Source organism: Rhinolophus sinicus, linkage group LG03, assembly GCF_036562045.2.
Source record: "Rhinolophus sinicus isolate RSC01 linkage group LG03, ASM3656204v1, whole genome shotgun sequence".
NCBI classification, from domain to species: domain Eukaryota; kingdom Metazoa; phylum Chordata; class Mammalia; order Chiroptera; family Rhinolophidae; genus Rhinolophus; species Rhinolophus sinicus.
The window spans coordinates 58,143,260-58,168,051 of NC_133753.1; the positions used below are offsets into that span (position 1 = coordinate 58,143,260).

Sequence of the window (24,792 nt, forward strand, 5' to 3'; positions counted from 1 at the left end):
CCTAGTAGCCCCATATTGTACTACACTGTATGTAGTAGCCTCCTAACTATCCCATACCTTTCTTTCTCCCTAAGCCCAGTCTGTTTTACAAGGAGTGGTCTTTTGAAATATAAGCTGGATTATATCACTCCACTGCTCAGAACTCTGCAGTAACTTTTCGTCTCACTTGGAGTAAAGCCAGAGTCCTGCTAGGGCCATATCTTAGCTGATCCTGTTACCTTTTTGCCCTCATCACCATCGTCTCCTGGCACACACTCTGCGGCCATCTTAGCCCCCTCACTGTCCCCACACGCACCCAGCATGCTCCTAGCTGTGTCTCTGTGCTTGCTATTTCCTTTTCCTGGAACTCTCTTTCCTCAGATACCAGTATAGTTTGTTTCCTCAGGTCCTCAGGTCTGTGTTCCAGTGTCAGTTGATGTACGTTTTGAACCAATCAATTTTTTTTCTTCAAAGGTTGAAATAAGAATCACAAGTAATTTGGCTCTATAACTATCAAATTACCCAGTTTAAAACCAAATGGGAAACATGGGAGTTCTGATCAAATTGTGTGTGTGTGTGTGTGTGTGTGTTTATTTGAGTGAGAGAGAAAGAGGGAGGGAAGGAGGGAGAGGGAAAGAGGGGGAGAGAATGATCTGGCTTTCTACTGAAACACTAATTTATATTTTAGCAAACCTTGTCAAATTTAGAGCTCAGCAGCTCTGATGTGGTCCCTCATTTCTTTGATAGTCTATGTTTTAGACGATGAGGAATAAAATAAAGGGACGGTAAAGGCACCCAACCAAAACACACTAATGTTGAGAGGCAAAATTGAATTTTCTGTTTCTTTGTAAAGGGTCTATTTTTAGATGAAAAGATAACTGTATGACTTTAATACTATGGGCAAAATGTTTAAAATCTATGGACAGTAATCCATCCAGTTTGAAACTTAGCTTTGAGTAACTTAGTAAACATAATACTGAATGCATACTAAGCTTTCGAGTTGCATGTTGTTGAGCTGGGGAGAGCCCTCACTAAGTAAAGGACTGCAGAGAATGGGGCTGAGCAGTGCTCGGGACGTGGTGTGGCCTAATGGCTACAAGCAGGGACTCGAGTTTGAATCCTGTTCTTTCATCTGTTTCCTTGGCAAGTCATTAAACCTTCCTGTGCTTCAATTTCCTCACATTAAAATGGAAGTAATGATAGTATCTGCTTCAGGATTGTTTTGAATAAATGAGATGATACATGTAAAGTGCTTAGAAGAGTATCAGAGTTATAATCGTGCAATAAATGTTAATTATTATGGAGAAGAGATTATTAATCTGTGATACTTCAAATGACTTATTGTTACAAGTTTGATTCATTTAGCAAGTGTTAATAGATACAATTATAAATATCTACATGCAAAGCATGATGTCAGGAACTGTGGAATTACAGATAATGATTAAGATATACCTGTGGAAAGAAGTTTATATTCTAGTCACAGAAAAAGTTGCACACAAATAACTAATAAAAAGCAGTGCCTTAGGAAAGATACCAGCAAAGTTTTATGAACTTGTAGAAGAGAGAGTGATTTATATCAACAGGGAGGTATGGGGAGAATGTTACAAATGACTTCATATATGATAGCATTTGGACTGGGCTTTGAAGGGGGAGTAGGATTCTAGGCTGATAGAAATGAGATTAACTTGTAGCCTATCATCCGTGTTTAAATTGGAAAATGTTGATTACAAAGAAACCAACTTCCTTAGCAAGTCCAACAAGGATGAGATGATAGACATGCGAAAGGATTGTAAGGAATTGGTAGGGTTGTTTTTTTTTTTTGGTTTTGGTTTTTGTTTACTGATGAAATGTGGAAACAGATCAAAGATGACTGAACTCACTGGCTTGCAGGACTGTGGTTGTGAGGGCGATGGTGATGCCTAACAAAATGAGGGTCATGGGAGAATTTTGCTGGGAAGAACAGACTCTGGCCTGTTGTGTATGAAATGCTAGTTAGGGTGATCCTGGTGGTTCCTATTTAACTTACAGTTGTGTATATGCAGTTTAGGTTAGAAGTCAGTGAGTTTCAAATAGAGAGGATTGTTGTAGCAGTAGAAATACGTAAGATTGTCAGGGAAAGAGAAGTTAGGAGAAAGATGTTCCAGGATAAAGCCTTGTGGAATGCTCAGATTCAGAAAACCAGAAAAATAGGTTTGAGAAAGAGTAAGAAAAGTAGGAGAATGTAATGTCACAGAAGGCGAGGGTAGAGTGTTGGGGAAGAGGATATGGTCTTTGGTATCAAATACTGGGGAAAAAACAAACAAGAACGAGAATAGAACGAAGACTCCAAGAATTAAATTTGGCAACGGCAAGGTTTTATGTGATCTTGACAGTAGCAGTTTCAAGAGAGTGGGTAGGGCAGAGGCCAGATTGTAATGATTTGGGAATTGGTGATGAAAAACATATTCTTAAGAATTTTAACAGGGAAGGGAAGGGGAGTGATGGTACCTTAGTTTGAGGGGAAGCCAGTCAAGGGAAAGGTTTTATTGATTTGCCTGTTTTGGGTTTTTTCATTCATTCATTTATTTCCCCCTTCTTCGGCCTCCCCTCTCCCCCACTCCAGTTCAAGTCGTTGTTTCTCGGTCTAGTTGTGTAGGACACAGTTCCCTGGCCCATGTTGGTATTAGGAGCCTTGTCGTCCGCCCCCCCCCCCCCCCCCCCCCCCCCGTCTGTCCCCAGTCATCGGTCGGCAGCAGCTCATGGCAGCTCACGGCAGTCCCACTCCAGGGTGAACCATGGGAATAGAACCTGCGACATGGGCATTAGGAGCATGGTGCTCCATTAGGTAGAAGAGATTTTAGCTTCTCCTTGGGAGTTAGGGAAAAAGAGGGTATTAAGGAGGAACTTGAAAGATGCCGGATGAAAGGAGTGATCCTCAAGGAATTAATCCTGAAATGGGATTAAGAGCAGAGGTGATTGGTGAGCCTTGGACAGGAGTAAGGATGCCTGCCACCCCCTCTCAGGTGGCTTGTAAATCTATATTGGATAGCATCTTCTTAGCATCTTCTGAGGGAAGTAGCAGGAAAAGCTCTTCTCCTAGAGGGAAACTGGGATGAGCGGTTTGGGATTGCTAAAGGATTTGGGGGTAGCCACTGGAGAATGAGGGGATTAGGCATAAAAGAATTGCTTTAATAGTACTGAGAATGCGGCTGGGGGAGGGGGTGGAAATCATCATTCTTTACTGACAGACTGAAATGTGGAGAGGAGTAATAGACTAGACTACAGAGAAGGGTGATTATTATGTAAGACAGGAGTTAGAAGCAATAAGTAGAGGTGCAGAGTTTTGAAATTTCAGAGGTAGAATGGTTCTGATTGGAGACCAGTTCCAAGGAATTGCTGCAGTAGAATAGTTCTAATTTACATATCCCTACTTTGGATTGCTAAATTAGTTCATTGCATTGGCTTTGCCTTTTTTTTTAGGAGGCTGAAAAAATGGGTAAAAGCTGTGTCTGAGCGGGTATTGCATGGCTATGTACTGCTCCAACAATTTGATGTCTATTTTTCCACAAGAGGATGTTCTTGTTTTCATAGATTTATCATTAGAGAATTTGAAAGTATGAGGAGTTGGCCGTAATAGTAAAAACTAATGTTCTTGTTTGTTTGTAGTGGTCACTGCAGCTTCTTTTCACACTAAAGACTCTACTAACAGAAAACCTTTAACCAAAAGTCAGCCCTGTTTGACATCCTTTAATTCTTTGGACATCACTTCCTCTAAAGCAAAAAAAGGAAAAGAGAAGGAAATTGCAAAATTAAAACGGCCCACAGCACTTAAAAAGGTAAACCAGAATCTGGGATGTCTGTTTTACAAGATAAATAAAGCTTTAAATCTGTTTTGCAAATGTAGTTGGGGCGTTTTAGCCAACAAATTATTGTGAAGTGTTCAGAGGTGTCATCATAAAGATGATGGGGACATTGTCAGCATTATGACGATCTTTTTGTGTTGAACAAAGCCCTGGAGAATGAATTTTTCTATAAGATTTTTTTTTAAAAAGTTAAACATTTAGCATCCAAAAATATCAGACCTTGGACTCAGAAGCCCTGGATTTGACTACTAACTTCAGCTCTTATGTAGTTTTAGGCAAATCTTTCTTACCCTCATCTTCCTCTTCTGTAAGTTGGGGGTAATATCTGCTCTGTTTAACTCAGTATTGTTATTATAAGGAGGAGCAGAATTGAGGTAATCCATGTCCAAATAGTAGAAAACTGCAAAATGTAAATCTAATGTAACTATATGACCTGCTTTCCAAACTTTATTTTATCCATTTGGCGAAATTAGTTTGTCAGCCAGGATTTAAAGGATGAAGCAGACGTGATTTTAGAGCTGTAGTATTATATAGCATAATTGCCTCCCTTTATTTTGGCTACAATGCTGCCTTCTACTGCAGTACTTAAAATTACATTTACCTTTTTTGCCAGTCAGGTTCTATGTAGCCAACTAAACACGTAGCCAACCAAAATCTTCATGTCCATTTTTAAGTGAACTACTGTACCTGTGTAATAGTGACCATTTTAATCATTAGTACATACTTAAAGAGTGATCAGTAATTAAAGACTGGTAATGACTTTTAGGTTATTTTGAAAGAAAGAGAGGAAAAGAAGGGCCGTTTAACTGTGGACCACAATCTTTTGGGATCTGAGGAACCAATAGAAATGCACTTAGATTTTATTGATGATTTGCCACAGGAGATTGTTTCCCAGGAAGGTAAGATCACCTCTTTCCCCCTTCTTCTCATGGAATGCTTTAGAGTATTTTAATTGCTAGGGAAGCCATCATTCATTATTCTCCTAATTGGATCTAAATTTGTTTAGTTTTGAGAGTGCTGCTTTTATTTCTTTTGAAGATGCTTCTGTAGGGAGATATTTAAAAGGAAGCGGCAGTGTTATGTGGTAGGTCGATGGCATTTTTGAGACTTAAATCCTGAATTTGTTGTAAACCCTCATAATTATGATCTCACCAATGCATCCTCTATAACTGTTGTAGTTCTTTTCATTTGTCTTCTTTTATATCTAGAACACTATTGTCTCTCTTCGCAGGACTAATTTTCTTTAAAGAGTATTTTTCTTGATTTCCTTTCTTGGTTTTATGGAATTAATACATATGACACAATGAGTAGAGAAGTATACAGTCTGTTGTAGTGCAGAGTCCAGTTGGTCAATAAGATTCAGTCCCATTCAGTAGCCATCATATAAAGATTCTAACTGTGACCACAGCAAAACTATAGAGTCCTTGTAACATAATACTGCTATGGAAGAAAGACTTTAAGAGAGATCAGGCTAGGTCCCTTTTTCTGCTGGTGTAGAGTATTTATTCCTCAACTTTCTTTAAAGCATTTCCATCTGATTTATATGTAGATTAAGTAGTAGTGTTCCATTGTGTTTAGAAAAATGAGTTTATTTCTAAGGATTGTTCAGCTAGGACATACTTGGCTCCCCTTTACTCTCAATTACATACCATTCTCTTTGTATTTGGGAGTAATTATCCATCTATTCATTCAGAAGTTGTTTACTGAACACTATCATATGGGGGTGAGAAGGTCGGAAAATGTAATAAAGATATATAGTTGACTGGTCCTGCTATATAAAAAGCTTATAATCTCGTAGTGAGATAAGCTATGTGTGTAACCACTAATTAATGGACTGGATATACAAATACTAACTCATTTCCTTAGTTTAGCTGTTTCAGAAAGAAGCAGTAACTTAAGGAGGCAGTTGAGAGATGGGATCTAATGTGGCTGCCTGAGCACAGAAGTGAAGACCAAATGAGAAAGAAATGGGTGGTGCTTGGAGAATCAGGAGTGGTGTAGAGAAAATCAGTGAGGTAGAATTCATCATTGCCAGTAGCAATGGTAATTTTTAGGCAGTTAAAAGCGATTTCTAAGAAATAAGTGGAAAAATAGAGATGAAGGAAGTGGGTAATATGATCTTATGGTATAGAAGTTAATACCTTTGTTTTTCAATTTAAATCTTCTAGGAATACATGCTTTAGATAATTTGGCCTTCTCTCATCTCTTCTGTGGCGACTTGTAGGCTGTGCTTGATTTTTAAGAGTATATTTTAAGAGATAATAGGAAGATTTCATTTTGTAGTATATGAGAAATGTTTATTTGTAATATGAACACTGTCCAACTTGTTAGCTTCTGGAGAATTCCAAAGTGATACAAAAGACACCTACCATTCTAAATTGTGTTGATTAATGTAGAGCTTTTCAGCATTTGAAATTTCTAAATTTTTCCCCTCACCTCACATCTCCACAGATACTGGACTGAGCATGCCCAGTGATACTTCACTCTCTCCCGCAAGTCAGAACTCTCCGTACTGTATGACACCTGTGTCACAAGGCTCTCCAGCTAGTTCTGGAATAGGCAGTCCAATGGCATCTTCAACAATAACCAAAATCCACAGCAAAAGATTTAGAGAGTAAGTTTTAGTCTCATTATTGAGGTTGAATAGTTTAAGTACCTCGATTGTAGTTCTGAATAGAGTATTGTCATTATTACTTGGTGGGTTGAGCAGACAAAGACACTGAAGATCTTTCAGTTGTTCTTTGATTTTTGTTTAACAGTTTGTTCTATTATGTTTAAAGCATTTGCCTTCTGTCAGCTATCAGTGTTCACGTGAAAGTGATTTGTCAGTAAATATATTCTTTTTATATTAGATATTGTTCATGACTTGGAAATTTGACTTCTTACATCTTGTATATAAAATGCTGTACTATGAAGTTTTCCCTCTCCAAATGCTTTTGCTTTTTTGTTTATATTATTGACCCTTCAAAAAACTTCTCTAACCAATTAATACCAAGTTTCTCAGACCCTGTTACATGAAGAGAACTTATTACATAAAGCTCTTCTTTTTTGAGTAGATATTTCTATGTTTTAAATTGCCCGTCTGTGAGTAACTTTGAATTAACAGTTTTTGCTGTGAAGGATTTTAAGATTTTAACATTTGTGTAGATGGATTAATTTTACCTTTAACAATGACATATGAAGGAATTCCAGGGTGAAAGTAAAATCTGTGTGAATCCAAACGGCATCGGTTTGTTCTGTTCCTTTTCTTAATGCTATTGCTTTTGAGTAAATAATTTGTGCCTAGATTTGGGAAGTTAATTAAATGTCAAATAACAGATGTGGAGCAAAGGAAACACTTGGAGAATAAAATGTTACATATGTATGAAATAAACAGCTTAAAGAAAAGCTGTGAAGAAATTTACCTTTTTTTTAACTTCTTAAATTTATTTAAGTGTGTTTTTCCAGGACCCATCAGCTCCAAGTCAAGTAGTTGTTTGAATGTAGTTGTGGAGGGCGCAGCTCACAGTGGCCCATGTGGGGATCGAACCAGGAACCTTGTGGTTAAGAGCACTGCGCTCTAACCAACTGAGCTATATGGCTGCCGGAAAATTACATTTTTGATGTTCTCTGATTGCATTCTTTAATTTTGCATACTTTAAATATGCTAGTTAGTCTTTCCTCAATCTGTCCAGTTATATCTTCTGTTCTGAAGTAGTGTCATACTTATGTAAATATTTTTTTAAATCAACGTAAAAATTCCCAAGCAGAACTTTTTTTTTTTTTTTTTCACCAAAAAAAAGAGCAGGCCTAGATTTTTCCACTATATAATGTAATTTAGAAGTGAAAATTTGCTTGCCTTGTTATTCCTAGATTAGAAATTATACCAATTCTCCTTGTTAAGTACTTGCTGCTTATGGTAGAGATTAGGAATGAGAACTAGAAAAGTAGAGTATATAAGAGTACGTAAACTTGAATGACTTCCTTATCTCTGAAATAGCTATAGTGGCCTTAAACTTATTTCCTTTCTGTTTTTGTATTATAGCCATACGTATCACAAAGAGCCTCATTCGGTTGCTTTGCCTGATATTAGGTTGGTGCAAAAGTAATTACAGTTTAAAAGGTTAAAAACAATTGCCCGGCCGGCCTGGTGGCTCAGGAGGTTAGCGCTCCATCTTCCTAACTCCGAAGGCTGCCCGTTCAATTCCCACATGGGCCAGTGGGCTCTCAACCACAAGGTTGCTGGTTCAATTCCTTGAGTCCTGCAAGGGATGGTGGGCTGCACCCCTGCAACTAAAATTGAACAGGGCACCTTGAGCTGAGCTGCCGCTGAGCTCCCAGATGGCTCAGTTGGTTGGAATGCGTCCTCTCAACCGCAAGGTTGCAGGTTCGACTCCCGCAAGGGATGGTGGGCTGCACCCCCTGCAACTAGCAACGGCAACTGGACCTGGAGCTGAGCTGCGCCCTCCACAACTAAGACTGAAAGGACAACAACTTGACTTGGGGAAAAAAAAAGTCCTGGAAGTATACACTGTTCCCCAATAAAAGTCCTGTTCCCCTTCCCCAATAAAATCTAAAAAAAAAAATAATAATAATAATTGCAAAAACCACAGTTACTTTTGCACCAATCTAATATGTTTTGGCTTCAATTTAATTGCTGAATTCATTCTCCATAGACATAGATTTTTGGAGTTAGGGGACCATTGAGACCATCTCACTTAACTTCTTATCTTTATGGTTGAGGAAGCTAATGCCCAGAGATGGTGACTTACCCAAGCATGGAGGATGAATTGTTGGTATTAGGGCATTCAGTTAGCATCTGCAAAGTTATATTCCTCTCCTGCTGGAAGTGTCTTTAATATTCATTGAAATGAAAACTCTGTATCTCCTTACCAAAAGCTTTATCTCTAATAGCATTTTTTATCTAATAGCAGGCTAACATTTCATTTATATCCTTAGGCATTTCATAATTGGGAGTTTGGATAGTACTTCCCTGAGGCTGACCTATCCTTTACATAAAAGCCAGCCTGTTGTAATTCAGAAAAACTCTTCTGTTTTTCTAATTGACTAAAGGAATAAGAGATTCAAAGTCTTGATTTTTTTTTTTTTAAATGAAAACCTCTTACTGGATCTATTTTTTCCCTAAATTTATAATTCTAGAAAAGTAAATTAGAATGGACTTAACTTATTTTTGGTTTCCTTTGTAGGTATTGTAATCAGGTTCTTTGTAAAGAGATTGATGAATGTGTGACTCTTCTTCTTCAAGAGCTTGTCAGTTTCCAGGAACGCATCTACCAAAAGGATCCTGTAAGAGCCAAAGCAAGGAGACGCCTGGTTATGGGCCTAAGGGAAGTTACGAAACATATGAAGTTAAACAAGATCAAGTGTGTTATAATTTCTCCAAATTGTGAAAAAATCCAGTCAAAAGGTATGAACATTTTACTTTTGAAGTGTTTTGATATTTATTTAGCATAATTGTAGGATATACAGTGAATTTTAAAGTGGCAATCTTAGCAGAGTATCGGTAAAACAATATTGAGAGCATGAGGAAAGAAAATGAAACCTTTCAGTACCTGAAATTAAGTAATAAAATTGAGATTGGATTGTAAAGAAAATCCTCATCTGTGAACACTAGTGACAGATTTAGGTTGGCCCGATCAAGTGTGCCTTCTGTTGTAATCAGAGTGGGGACTAATAAGAGTGCTTTCTTTACTTTACCTTTGCAAATATATTCTATTTTTCACACTTTTATATTACCTTTCTTTGATGGCCTTCTTCTCTTAAAAAGAATTAAGAAAAAGATAAAGGTCTCTTTTTCCTGCTTATGGTGGAGCTTTGTCCCTCAGAGAAGCGTAGTTACATATAGAGGATCTCGGGTGAGCTGGCTCGCAAGTACTTTATCCTGTGTCTTGCACACTTCCTTGTCCTTCCATGAAGGGGAGGCCCTTCAGGTGATTGGAGTAGACAGTTACATAAAGTAGCAGTAGCAGGCATAGTCTCCATAGGAGAGAAATACCAAAAATACCAGTAATGTATAATCTTACTAAATGTGATAGGTTGCTACTTGAGCTGAGAGATTGGATAAAGCAATCAGCCACTATTAACAATTTTAATGAATTTTTTGTAACAAATATTTATTATTTTGAAATTTCTCTCCTGCTATGCTAATCCCTATGGAGAGACAAAAATACTAGCATTGAAGGAATTTGGAATTTAATTGGGGAAAAAGAAAATATGTACATATATCCACATGTAATGCAAATTCAAATAGGAAAATGTGGCCTAAGAAAATGTGTGGCATTCACAGAATCCTTTGCTCCTGTTTTATGCTTTAGCTAAAGTAGCTCCATTTTGGAAATAACTAAATTAAAACCTCTACGTGGATTTACTTTCTCAGGTGGCCTGGATGAGGCTCTCTATAATGTTATCGCCATGGCACGGGAACAAGAAATTCCTTTTGTGTTTGCCCTTGGAAGAAAAGCTCTAGGACGCTGTGTGAACAAGCTAGTTCCTGTTAGTGTAGTGGGAATCTTCAACTACTCTGGTGCTGAGGTAAGGCTTTAGAAGACATATACTCCCTCACTTCCCCCCACCCCGCCCCCAAATACTACATTTTCTGTTGACACATGCCAGTGTTGTGTTTAAGCATTTGAAGAAGTGAGATGATGACTCTCCAAGAATGAGTGGAAAATTCTTGGGTATTATGTTTCCTTTTTTAGTGTTTAACCTTTACGTAAGTTGGTTAACTTATGTTAATTTTATATAAGTTAATTGTACAGCATTTTGAAAAAAATTTTAGCTCCCATTTCTATCAGTGTTTTTTTTTCTTCCGGGTTCAACTGTGTAGTACTTGATAATTTATTTAATTGCTGGGTAAAGGTTATCTGATGTATACAATGTAAAATAATTTTCTTCAGTCTCTATGTTGGGTATATTTTGTGCTACTAAGAATCAAGAGAAAAGAATCCTTTAATTGGAGAGGCTTTTTCTTTAGAAAGTAAAGTTCCTAAACCAGTTGTCAGAGTAATTCTGCACGCATGATACCTTCGTCTTCCTCTTGCAATCAGCTAATACAATATCCTTTCCTGTCTAGTCATTGTGTTTGCATACCCCCATCCCCCTATCCATTCAGTTTCTCCCCGATCACCCATGAAGTTATCCACATACTCACCTACTCTTTATGAGTATATAATTAATATTTTGCTCCCACAGTAGCCTATGTTTTTCTCGATTACACATATGCCTTGCTGTAGTTGATGTATTTCTTCCCCCTTAACTGTGAATTCCTTCAGGGCAGGCCCCTTGTCTTTGTTTCCCTGGCACCTTTCACATTACTTGAGCATCAGTAGGCGATAAATGTTTGTTTAATAAATTCTGTGGTCAATGTATATCTGCCTGCCGTGTTAAACGACAAGTGAGAATTTGGGTGATAAATACCCCTGTGAGAAAGAAGGGTCATATATAAGACACCTGATAAAAATGTACTCCTTTTTTGTTCACTGTTAGAGTTTAAGGAACATGAGTGAGATCAGGGTCAGGAAAAGACATGTTTGTTTTTAATTGTATTGACTTCCTACTGAATTATACGTATCAGGTTATTTGTATGCTTGTCAGTTTTGTGTGTAGATTGTTTTACTTGCCCTCTAACGTTTTTAGGTACGTAAGTTATTGTTTAAACCAAAACACACTGTTAAAATGGAGGTAAAGGAAATACTGATATATTATCGAGTGGATCCATTCACAGTAATGTTTCCTTAGTTATTTTGCCACCTGATAAAACTAACCTTTGAAGTAAGTAAGCTTCCTGTCCTTACACTGACTTTCAAGGCTTTTATTCCCTGATAGCTTCTCTCTCCAATTTCATTTTCTTCTCTTTCATATTCTTTTATTCCCCAAAATTTCTGTTTTATTTATATTGTAAAAACAATGTTAACCTCAAAATCACATGTCCATATGCCTATTTTTTTGTTGTTGGCTTCACTTCAGTGCGTGGTTTGTTAAACATTGCAAGCAATTATTTATGAAGTCTGTTACATGTAATACATAGGGGCTGTTTTTAACAGAATCCATCATCCCTGATTTTTTAAAATAAATAAATCCTGAACATATTTCTCATATTACTAGTAGTTAGCACCCCACCCTCTTAAAAAAATCAACACAATTAGCAACAGTGTGTATTGTACCTGCTACTTTAAACAGTTTAAATTGCAGCTGGGTGAAGCATGCTACTTATGTTTGTCTTTTGTAAGTTTAATTTTCAGAGATACTATTTCATAGCAATATGACACTTTTTGCCATGCTTTCTTCTTATTACAGTTTATACTTAAATGGCAGTGCCTTGGTAAAAGGAAACAAAGTATACTGTATTTTTTCAATCTCTGTCTGAAAACATAATTTTATATGTAAAATTGAACATATTTTCACAAATGTCCAGGTCGTGTTTACCATCTGAAATTCTTTACTTAATGAATGGGCATGTTGCATTGTGATACTAAATCAGGACATTAAACAGGAGTAGAGTGTTGCTGAATTATAATGTAAGAACTACTAAAAGTCATTTGATTGCGTTTCTGGGCTGTGGAAACTTCAGTTTTCTTTGGACATCATCAAACATCATTGTTGAAGTACAACTTGAATGCTATGTGAATTTTGCCGTTTTTATTAACGTGAATATGCTCTATCACCTAATTCACTGGAATTACTAATTCCATTCATGTTCATTTGTGTTTCCCTGATGTAAGAACTTCTGATTATTTAGCTCCACATTCCAAGCTCTTTACTCTGTTTTCATAGTTTGCCTTTGTTTTAATATCTTTGGCTTGTCTATCTTATGTGTCATATTTTCGTTATTTTCAAGGCCCCAGCTAGCCATACCATCACTGACTTCTTTTTGGTCTTCTTCAAGTTTTTCCAACAAGAAAACATTACAGGGAACTTTTCATTTCTACGGAGACCTGCCATCTTCTTTAACGTCCTTGGACATCACCTTCCATACATTCGTTCCCTTATATTCTAACTCCTAATAAGATTCTTCACTGCTCCCCAAACGAGCTTTGTACTTTTTTAAGTCTGTATCTTTATTTGTGGTTTTGCATGGTAGGCTAAGAATGCACTCTCTTCATCTCAAAATTGTTCCTATTTTTGAAGGCCTATATCAGCTGTCATATTACTTCATGAATTCTTCACTGATGCCCAACAGTTAGATTTGATATTTTCTCCAAAGGCCAAAACACTTTGTACATCTCAGGGCACTTCAGATACTGTGCCTGAAGCATAGCTGCCTCTTGTTGTCTCCTTCTAGCCACATAGAAGTTACCTTGAGCAGGGTGGTGTTCCATTGGTCTTTGTACCCACTGTAGTGCCAGATGCTGAAGGGTGCAGTCGTTGAATTGATAAACTCTACAAGAATTAATATATCACGGTTAGTGACTAGTATTGAATCAAGAAATTTCTTCAGTCTTGTGAGAATTAAATAAACAATATATGTAAGTTACAGAATGTTTTATAAGGTACTGTGCATGGTTTGCATACCATTTGGATTTTGTCCTGATTGAAAGTGTATCTGATTGTGAAACAGATATTTATTGCCAATAATAGGAATAAAAGGTGTAACAAAAAAATGGGCTAATCAAAATATTTCTCTGTAGAGCCTGTTTAATAAGTTAGTAGAACTCACTGAGGAAGCCAGGAAAGCATATAAAGATATGGTTGCTGCAATGGAACAAGAACAGGCGGAGGAAGCCTTAAAGAACGTGAAAAAGGTGCCACACCACATGGGCCATTCTCGGAATCCCTCTGCAGCGAGTGCCATTTCTTTCTGCAGTGTTATTTCTGAACCCATCTCTGAAGTAAATGAGAAGGAATATGGTAAGTTCTTACCTACCATTTTAAATTATTTAAACTTTGAAATAACTTTAGTGATTAAGATCATTTGAAAATGATTTCCTTTTGTTTTTATCTTAGTAATTATTCAAATTTCATGAAATTTTTGGTTTAAAAAAAATTGTATTGAACATGTCCATTAAGAACTAGGAGAATATTTGGGGCTGAGGCTTTCTGTGAGACCCTGGAATTTAGTCCCATTTCCAAAATCTTAAAAAACAAAAATCTTAATTTTTAAAAAGCAAAATGTACTACACTGTGGCCTATCACTTAGTAAATTCTGGGGAGTTTATTTTAATACTTTATACTCAATTATTAAAATTTTGTATTTTACTAAGATAAACAAAGACTTGAATATTATTCATTCTGAGCTTTTATAACGGAGACATACGTCATTTGTCTTGAGTTAAATCTAATTGTAGTCAAAAAGAAATAGAGACAAAAAAGCAGCATTAAATAATGTTTAAAATAACATTATTTACTGCCCTCCACGTCTTAGTAGTTTCCTTGCCTTGTTTCTGTAATACTTTTGACCTCTTAAGTTCTCCACTTTATTGATTTAGTTTCCACTTAGTTCCCCCGACTCTTTTTTTTTTTTTTAAACAGTATAGCCACTTCCTTCAACTTGGCTCTTTGATTTTTCTTCTTTTTTTCTCTTTTTTAATCTGTGTGGGAGTTTACCAAATACCTTGTTGCCACCTCAAACTTCACATGTGAAAAACGGAATCCTCATTTTCTTCCTTTCTTCCCACACTCCCTTTCCGGTCTTCCTGTCTGTAATTATATTAAATATTTGGAATGCCTTTGACAAGCTGCCGGACCAGAGACAACATATCAGGTTATTGTTGGCCTTGAGGAGACTGCTGGTCAGAGACAGGTGGCTCTGGCCTAGAGGCAGACATGTCTTTTTGGGTGGAGTGGTGCTAGTTGAAAATAAAGAAGTAAGGTGCTAACTTTGTAAATGAGATCACTCTATAGTGACATGCCAGGTATCAAATGCAAACTGCAAGGTACATTCATAAAGCTGTGGATTTGGGCAGATGGCAGTGATCTTCATTTGGGCACATAGAAAGAAAAGTTATGAAAAGAGTCTCTCAGAGGTTTAAGAGATGTTTTCACAGAGCACCAGATTTAAAGTGTTCAATGATTGAAACTTTGGCTTTTTCACACTTCGGCTGGGTGATTTAGGCATAATTGATTAATTTCTGGGCCTCAGATTTTTCTTGAGTAAAATGAGGAGGGTTTTATGTAAGGTTCCATTCAAAACGAAAGTTCTGTGAGCTAATGGTTGGATCCTAAGGAGTGATTTAGAGCCTTAAAGATTCTGGCCTGATGAGCTGATTTATCAGGACTCCAACAAAATCTTAAATAACATTGAGAACAAAGTATAAAGTTATTCTATCTTTTATCAGATGCATTCAGCAACAAACGTAAAATCTAATGTGGCCTACGAATTTAGGATATTATTTCACAATGTCATTAATGTTCCTAGCTCTTCCCTTCTTTCTGTTCTTTCATTCTCAGCCTGTGGCTTCTTATTTTTGTGCTTATCAGCACATGTTCAAAAGTAGCTGCTATGGCTCCGGGCATCACAACAGTAGTCTGAAACAGGAGGTTTGGACAGTGTGCTGCTTTTATCAGTGAAGGAAAAATTTTTCATAAGACATTTGTTTTATTCGACCAGAGCTAATCACATGACCACTTTTAGTTGCATGCAAGAGAGACTATTTGGCAAAGTGCTGTAGGATAGCCACAGTGGTCTAAGAACTATTTGAATTCATCCCCTGGGACTGGGTTCAAGTGCATCCCAAATTTGGGGGTTCTGTTAGCCAGGAAGAAAATGGAGACTGACTGCTGGGTCGACTACAAGCAGCGTCTCCCATGCCATCCTCGTGCAAGATTTCTGAAATGTTTTCTTTTGATTTCCACAGTTTAAGTAAAAAGCAAAGCTGGGAGAGGGATGCTAACCATTGGTAAAACAGAAAGGCGTCTGTGATGGTCCCGCCTTCTGGTCCTTCGTGTGCACCTTAGTTGTGTTCTTTGCTTACGTTTTTCTTCCCCCTGAGCTGAGTCTCAATTCTATCTTATTTACATGAAACAAATAGTTTCGAACATAAATCCCAACTAAACTAAGTTTTTTGAGACTAGGGACTTGGCACATAATGGGTCCTTGATATATAATAATAATAATAATAATAATAACAGCAGCTCAGTTACTGAATTCTCACTGTGTGCTAGGCACTTTTCTAAGCACTTCACATTTATTAAGGCATGTAATCCTCTGAGCAACCCTGTGGCCTAAGAAATATTGATGAGGAAGCTAAGATGAAGAGAGGTGAATAAGCTGCCAGTGTCAAAGCTGGGAAGTCCGACTCGGACCTGCACCGTTGGCCGCTGTGATGTGTATTTCCTGTCTGTCGAATGAATTTTCAGTAGGACCACATAATTGGTACGGATTCAGTAACCAGTTAGGAGAGGAGGACAACCGCAGTTCATCCATCCTGAGTTTCCTGCTCGTTCTCTGCCACCACTCCTTCCTCTGTAGGCTCGTGAACTCATTTGCTTGTTTGTGTACTATATACAACTTTCTAAGACGGACAGCTCATTTATTATGTGTACTGACTAAAGGGAGAAATACACCTCATCCTCTGACAAACCCACTAGGGACGTGAAAGTTAAAAAGATAATTTCATAAAGAACCAATAACAGAATAGGAACACATAGAAGGGGTTAATAAGCAAAGAAGAGCTTGATTGAATAAGTTCTGCTAAAATAAACAGTTCAGAAGCAGGGTAGGTTTGGATCAGTACCATTTGTTGAGATCTTTGATCCTGTCTTTAACTTGCTTTCTAGTCCCTTTTCAGAAGTGGATTTCTAGATGTTCTATTCTGGCTGTAGATTGCCTGCGTTCACACCCCCTCTACCCCCCACCTTCCAACAGACCTCTTCTGTCCCCTAGAGAAAGATGGCACTTTTATACCTGCTATGTTTCTCTCTGTTATGTTCATGTGTTTGCATGGTCATCTGCTCTTGATCAAGCTTTACCTGTTACTTTAAGGTGGGAGCCTGGGCCCTCCCCTGGGGATATGTGACCTCGGTAGCTCTTGATCATTGTAACAAGACTCTTGATGGCTGATTGCAGAGTTCTTTGTCTCTGCTTCCAAGGACATACCCCCTTTCCTTTCCAAAGGATCCATCTGGCTTTCAGCTCACCTACCACGTAGAGGAATGCGCAAGACCAAGTCTGGAGAGAGGTCCGCCTGGCTCTGTCTACTGACCTCTTTCCTTCCTTTTTTCCTGTTCCTTGACTCATTGTCAAGAGGACGAGGTGGGACTTTTTCCAGGTCCCCACGTGAATTTTTGTAGTATTTTTGAAGGAGGAAAAAAATTGTTGGAGAGAAATGTAAATGTACATCTGAAGTTTAAAATTTTTTTATGCCTTTTAAAGGTTTTTTTTTGCATGATATATACACACACACACATATATATATATATATATATATATATATATATATATATATACATATTATGAAAAAAATGTTCATTTAATAGGGTTTTTCCCCCCTAGCACTTACTGTATACCAACCATAGGGACACACAGATGAGCAGGATTGGGAATGAGGAGGGAGGAGAGGGTGGGACAGCACACAAAACAAGTGCTTTAAACTGTAAATGCAGAACGGGCCGTGGGATTTCAGGTTAGCAACTGTCTCTTAGGAAAGTCATGAGAGGCTTCACAGAGGAACTGACATTTAAGGGTGCTTATCAAGGATGAGTAGGAGTCTGAGAGGTAAAGGAGGAAAACACCTCTCCCAGGAAGGACACCTAGATAAAACAAGGAACTGTAAACAGAAAGCGTGTGGCTTCTGGGAGCAATGGGAATTCAGTGTGATCCACAGCATGGAATACATGGCTGGGCGTCGGAATGAATGGGACCAGAAAGATAGATAGGGATCAGATCATGAAGGGCTCAGGTAAGGCAAGCTGATGAGTTTGGATTACTAGGGTAATAGGAAGCCCATTAGACAGTGATGTGATCAATTCACAAAAACCAATTAGGAAACTATTACAGAGGTACAGCAAGATGAAGACCTGAGCTAAGGCGGTAGTGATCAGATATAGTAGTTTTTGAGTTAGAAGTGACACAGTACAGCTATGAGTTCAGTGGAATGAAGGGATATAGCAAGGAAGAAAGATAGGACCAAGGATTACTACAAGGTTTCTTCTGTTTTGAGACTGAAAAAGATAATGTTGCTGAGAATGAGACTTTAGGAGGAGGAATAGATTTTTTTCACGAGGTAGGAGTGAGAGTGGAAAGGACCTGTTCTATGCTTTGAAGTAGCTGCAGGAAAGAAAGGATTTTTTCCAAACCATGTGCTCTGACTTTACCCAAAATATGGTCTGTGTCAATATATATAGTTAATAGGTGACAATTAAATGGAATATATTAATATGAATAGGCTTGCTTTGTTACTACAGCTTGATCATTATACCTGTAAAAAAATAAACAAGTGGGACTACATCAAACTAAAAAGCTTCTGCACAACAAAGGAAACCATCAACAAAACGTAAAAGCAACCTGCTGAATGGGAGAAAATATTTACAAATCGTATATCCAATAAGGGATTAATATCCAACAAATATCAAGAACTCATACAACTCAGTAGCAAAAAACCAAACAATCCAATCAAAAAATGGGCAGAGGGTCTGAATAGACATTTTTCCAAAGACATACAGATGTCCAAGAGGTACATGAAAAGATGCTCAACATCACTAATCACCAGGGAAATGCAAATCAAAACCGCAATGAGATGCCACCTCACACCTGTTAGAATGGCTGTCATAAAAAAAGACAGACATAACAAGTGCTGGCAAGGATGCGGAGCAAAGGGAACCCTTGTGCACTGCTGGTGGGAATGTAAATTGGTGCAGCCACGGTGGAAAACAGTATGGAGGTTCCTCAAAAAAATCATAAATAAAACTATCATATCCAGAAATTCCACTTCTGGGTAATTCCACTAACTCAAAAAGATATATGCACCCCATGTTCACTGCAGCATTATTTACAATAGCCAAGATACGGGAACAACCTCAGTGGACAAATGGATAAAGAAGATGTGGTATATTTACATATACAGTGGAATATTATTCAGCCATAAAAAAGAATGAAGCCTTAACCATTTACAACATAGATGGACCTTAAGGGCATTCTGCTAAGTGAAATAAGTCAGACAGAGAAAGACATACTATGTGATTTAACTTATGTGTGGAATCTTAACAAAACAAAATACCAAGCTCACAGATACAAAGAACAGATTGGTGGTTGCCAGAGGCAGGGGTTAGGGTTTGGGCAAAGGGGGTCAAAAGGCATAAACTTCCAGTTATAAAATAAGTAAGTCATGGGGATATAATTTATAGCATGGTGACTGTAGTTAATAGTACTGTATGGCATATTTGAAAGTTACTAAGAGTAGATCTTAAAAGCCCTCATCACAATAAAAAAATGTATGGTGATAATGTTAACTAGACTTTGTGGTTATCATTTCACAGTCCTTACAAATACAAATCATGTTGTACACCTGAAACTAATATAATGTAATGTCAATTATACGTCAGTAATAATGCATAAAATAAAATGATAAAATGGGGGGGAAAAGAAAATACAGAGGCAGAGAGCTGTCTTTCGTCTCCCGATTCCTAGTAGAGCTCTAAACACTAGTTTAACTCTAAACTGACTTACTGTCATTTAAAATAATTTAGATTATCACCACTGTATTATATATAATAACACTTTTTTTGGCTCTCAAAGTTAACTTGGTAAGGCAAGCCACATATATTATAAAGCAAATTTTCACAAATGTCAGAAATTCGTGGATAGCGTCTTTGCTTATGAATGGAAACAAGTCCTGTTAATAGACCAAAAGATAGCTCTTAGATAACTGGCTCAGGGAGCACGGTTCTATAAACTTGTCAAATCAGAACTACTGCTGGACATCTTGGCTCTGTCATCTGTGACTTGTGGATCCTTGAGCCCAGTACACCTCAAAGCCAAAAAAAAAGTTAGGCAGTGTGTTGATTTTCATGAATATATGGATTTTATATCTGAGTGTCAGTGAACTCCTATTGGCATAAGGTCTTATGCATTGTCAAGCACTAATAGACTTATTTTTGCTTCCTTGTTTTTTATTTTAAATGCATGTTTGAGAATTGTTTTCCCTTTATTACATTTAAACTAGTACTGGAATAATCTAAGTTTTTAGTTTTTCCAGTCAGTTCGTGAGCCAACAAATTTCTGTTGTTTGTTTTTTACCTCTTTTACGAGTTGCATGATTCTGAAACTGGGTTCTGGATTTTAAAAATCTGTTTGGTATTTGCAGAAACAAACTGGAGAAACATGGTAGAAACTTCAGATGGCCTGGAAACATCAGAAAATGAGAGAGAGGTTTCCTATAAACACAGCACGTCTGAAAAACCCAGTAAACTTCCTTTTGACACCGCCCCCGCTGATAAGCAGCCATCATTAGTGGCCGCAGGCAGTACTACCTCAGCTGCAAACCCTGGGAAGTCGACAGTGAGTGACAAAGAGGAAGTGAAGCCCGATGACCTGGAGTGGGCCTCACAGCAGAGTACGGAGACCGGCTCTTTGGATGGCAGTTGCCGAGATCTTTTGAATTCCTCCATCACCAGCACGACCAGCACTCTGGTACCTGGCATGCTTGAAGAAGAAGATGATGAAGATGAGGAGGAAGAGGAAGATTATACTCACGAACCCATATCTGTAGAAGTACAGCTCAATAGTAGAATTGAGTCTTGGGTCTCCGAGACCCAGCGAACCATGGAAACTCTTCAGCTTGGGAAAACCCTTCATGGTTCTGAGGAAGACAATGCAGAGCAAAGTGGGGAAGAGGAAGCAGAGGTGCCTGAGGGGCTGGAGCCAGGGATGGACAGCGAGGCCTGGACTACTGACCACCAAGCAAGTCTGGGGCCGCAGAAGCCCAGCAAGTGCAGCTCTCTGAACATCGAGCTCTCCGATTCCAATCATCCGCCCCCAAATCTTTAACTCAGGAAATGTCAGCTTTCTGTCTCCAGCTGTGTAAGGGTTACAGCCATTATCTCTTACGCTTCATCTCAACATTTTACACTGTCCCGTATTTAATACATGTTTAATTCCTGACAACATTTTCGTAGCTGTCTTTTTACTTGTTTTGTTATGATCTATAGCTTAGCTTTTAATTAGCATAGAAGTGTCTTTCTAAGAACTGTGTGGAAAATACAGAATTGTTTCAGCTTATTTTGTTACGGAAAATAATGATTAAAAGAAGAACAAGAGCACGTTTTAAAGGCAATAAATTTAAAATACCTATTTAGAGTCATTTTGAAAGTTGAAGATCAACTCTCTAAAGTTGATCTTTAGATCAACTTTCTGACGTTCTAAGGATAGGAGCAGTTATCAATGTTTGCTTCAAGACTACGCTTCTTTCAAGTTGTTTGGGCTTCTTTAAGAAAGAACTGGCAGTAGAGTTGAAAAACTGAAAAAAAAAAAGGCTGAGGTTAACAGTCTACAAAGTGTTTTGTGTTAAAAATTGATTCAACTTTTATTTGGTCCATCAATGCTTGTTTCAGAAGTCACTGATCATTGTAATCGATCAGACTTGGGATGGGTAAAAACGGAGCCTCTGATACTTAGGCTGGCAAAGGAGCCACCGTGATAGGTTAGAGCTGGCCTTATTTGTAGAAAGTGATAAATATTGTCTTTAATAGTGAAAAGTCACCCATGATAGGACCTTCCAGGTTCTGTCTCCTATTTGCTTCTTACCTCAGGAATGCTTTTGTACATAGTCATAATTACATAAAGTAGGCAAATTTTGACATTGAATAACTGTAACTGATTGTATGACTGCAGCACTTACATGTAAACTATTGAGAAACAGAGTTTTATACTGATGTGTTCTCTTGCATGCTTCTGATTCAGGACCCTCTGAATTTGAGATATGGATTTGTTAGGCAATTCAAACTTACCCTGAGTGAACAACCATTTCACCTTTTAAAAATGCATACTTTGCCTCTAGCCTCAAGCACCTGCCATGTAACACTAACCATAGTTACTGATAGGAGGTCAGGGAAAGGAACTTTACACAACTTATAACTTGTATCCTGGTTAGTCAGGGCCTGGAAGAGGAAGTTTTGAAGAAAAGAGAAAGTTGTTCTAATTGTGCTGAAACTATTAAATGATTTAGAATATGCAGATATACACAGGTATTAATTCTTGATCACTATTACTTATCTCTACCCTTCTCTAGGAATGTGTATACCTGCTTGGGAGAAATTAAACTTACTAGCTAAATGTTTTATTTGCTAGTCAGTCATCACCTGGTAGTGAGTGACCTTTACAAGTTTGTATAATGATGAGAGAATTACAAATTACCTATCATTCTGCCTTCCCTCCAACTGACACACATACACATACACACACACACCAGCTTTACATTTACAAGCTCCCATAAGCAGGCACTGAACCGAGGAGGGAGGGGTAATTTTCCCTGCCCTGGTTTTATGGGGCAGGCTTTGCCTCACTGAGGCAGGCAGGAAGAATTGGACAGATTCTTTACTGAACTCATTGGGACTACTGTGCTAGTTTTGATGTTTTATAATGTTGGTATTTAATTACTGGCGAGATCAGATTTTTGGTTGATGGTTTAGAATTTGTGAATTGTGAGAGGTTAGGAGCATCGCTGTGTAGAAAATGTCAGTCTCTCAACTTTCTTAGTGTGCTAAAAGGGGACATTATTGTACTGTCCTGTCTAAACTGTTCAGTATAGACTTAGGCACAAAATATCCAGTACTTAAAGGAACACAGCATGTAAGGAATGAAGCCTCTGAAATAATAATCATGGATTTATATGTGGCAGATCTTACTGTCTACACATCTGCAAGTGTCATTTGATTTAAAGAAATGATAGAGTTTTTGAACTACTGACAATCTTAAAAGTGAATTTAAAGACTTTTCATACTTTTTAATGGTGTAAATTTTCTTTGCTCGGTGTCAGTGGTTCAGCGACTCTTGATCTTGATTGAAGTAATGGCTTTTCAAAGGTTTCGTATATTTTATATCTCTTCTGAATAAGAATTGTCATTTTAGATTTTTGACATTTGTATCAAAAGAGAAGTTGAGGAAATCTTGCAAACACCCATAACTTTTCCTTTTGCTATAGACTTTAGAAGTGTTCAATTATGTGTTCGCTAAATGCTCTTGCACGTGCAGTATCTTCTGCCAGCAAACGGAAGGGACCACAGCCTTTTTGATATGAGACGGATCACTGACCTCTGGAGGACACACCAAAATTTATTAAAGGAAACGATACTATGTTGAAAGTATCCTTAAGTAAGTGTGAATAATGTCTTTATAATTTGTTTCCTTTCGATAAATTCTGGAATTTGTGTACATTATATACAAGAGAAGGTGTGAAAGTTAGAGAGGTGGCTTTTTTTGGATCTAGGGTTGAGTGGCTCTTGGGAGATCTAGAGAGAGGTGAGTGTAAGGGTTTATCATCACAAGAAATAAAACCATAGTGATTTTTTTTTAGTGTGTAGAAGTTTTACTGGCAATAATATTAGATTTCTTTTTCAATACATCAGTGTATGAATTGCACTCCCAAAACTAGATTTCTGGTTTAGTAGGTTTGTTTGCTGTGAAGATTACTTCTCAAAAGACAAATGTTCATATTAATTTTTGGTTTAAATATGTTTGTAAATGATGTAATATATTTCTTTTGACTAAACATGGGAAAATAATCTGATATACATTGAAAAGTTTTTAAAGGCTTGACTGGAGGTCATTTTTGTGGAGATGGTATTTTATATCTTCCAGTATTTGGAAAAGAATTAGTCAAAAGGAATTCACATAGTTTAAATATTGAGAAATTAATATCCAAATAATGTACTTGTCTGATTTCTTAATAAGCTGGGGGACGTTGGGGGGTGGTAATTGTAATGTGCAAATGAGTAGTGAATTCTACACTCATTTTTCAGCTCTTTAACCTAAAGCTGTTGAATCTTAACACATCATTACTTTAATATATGTATAAAGAAGTACTTCTGTTTGTAAAGCTGCTGTTTGCTTTAAAAAAAAAACCTGTCATTTAAGTATTTTCTGTATGTTGTGCCAACAAGTTAGAACATTAACTTATCCATTTAAAAACTTTATCTTTTTTTTTATTTAAAAATTTTTCTGTGAAATAATTTATTTACAGACGCCTTCCTTCTCCTTTGCCCCGTCCAACCTTTACACAAATCGCAGAATCAACCAAACTGTTTGCCTGATTGGAAATCTGAATCCTAATTAATCATAAAAATCTAAACTTTGTTGGCACATCACACCTTAAAAGTATGTGTTATTTTGTAATTTAATTTCTAAATATATCACATAAATATATAATTTAATGTCTTAATTGTAATGCTCTAATAAAAAACTAGAAAAAATAGTATGCATTATAACATGAAGGGATTTTCATCTTGTTCTTTTGCTGTATGAAGGATAATTGTTATATCACATTTTAGGAGTAATAACTGCTTTTTTTGCACTATGTAAATACTAGTGAAGATCCTTCTGTAACTAATAAAATGATTATTGGAATGTAGTCTATCATTTCAGAATAGGGACCTAAGGAATTATGACTTGCTCAGCCTGTAAGATAGAGAAAAAAAGCCCAGCTTAGTGTTCTCATGGGTTTGCCAAAGAAGGTTATGAAATCAGTAGGAAGGAATTATGAGTAAAAATCTCCATTTGGGATGGTTGGTGTGATCTGTGGCATGGGCCTAGGTATCTAGCCAGAAACCATCTTTGTGTTAGGAGAAAGCTCCTATAGCTTGCTTTTGTGCTACTGTGTTTCCCTGAAAATAAGACCTAGCCGGACCATCAGCTCTAATGCTTCTTTTGGAGCAAAAATTAATATAAGACCCGGTCTCATTTTACTGTAAGACCAGGTCTTATATAATATAATACCAGGTCTTATATTAATTTTGCTCTAAAAGATGCATTAGAGCTAATGGTCCGGCTAGGTCTTATTTTTGGGGAAACACGGTAGTTACTCTGCCAAGCATTGTTCTAAGC

General features: G+C 37.4%; 1 protein-coding gene across 2 annotated transcripts in view; it reads left to right on the top strand.

The window, feature by feature from the left end:
* The window catches only part of SECISBP2L (SECIS binding protein 2 like), a 50,027-nt gene extending 25,712 nt beyond the window's left edge, over nucleotides 1-24,315 (top strand). The window contains exons 12-18 of one of the 2 annotated variants that reach the window (XM_019730681.2): nucleotides 3,625-3,794; nucleotides 4,588-4,720; nucleotides 6,273-6,435; nucleotides 9,008-9,228; nucleotides 10,198-10,352; nucleotides 13,448-13,667; nucleotides 20,060-24,315. In XM_019730681.2, the coding sequence (XP_019586240.2) occupies nucleotides 3,625-3,794; nucleotides 4,588-4,720; nucleotides 6,273-6,435; nucleotides 9,008-9,228; nucleotides 10,198-10,352; nucleotides 13,448-13,667; nucleotides 20,060-20,742 (1,745 nt within the window). In that variant the 3' untranslated portion in view covers nucleotides 20,743-24,315. The remainder of the gene's footprint in view (nucleotides 1-3,624; nucleotides 3,795-4,587; nucleotides 4,721-6,272; nucleotides 6,436-9,007; nucleotides 9,229-10,197; nucleotides 10,353-13,447; nucleotides 13,668-20,059) is intronic. The other variant, XM_019730682.2, reaches the window with a different exon arrangement.
* The last annotated feature ends 477 nt before the right edge of the window (nucleotides 24,316-24,792 follow it).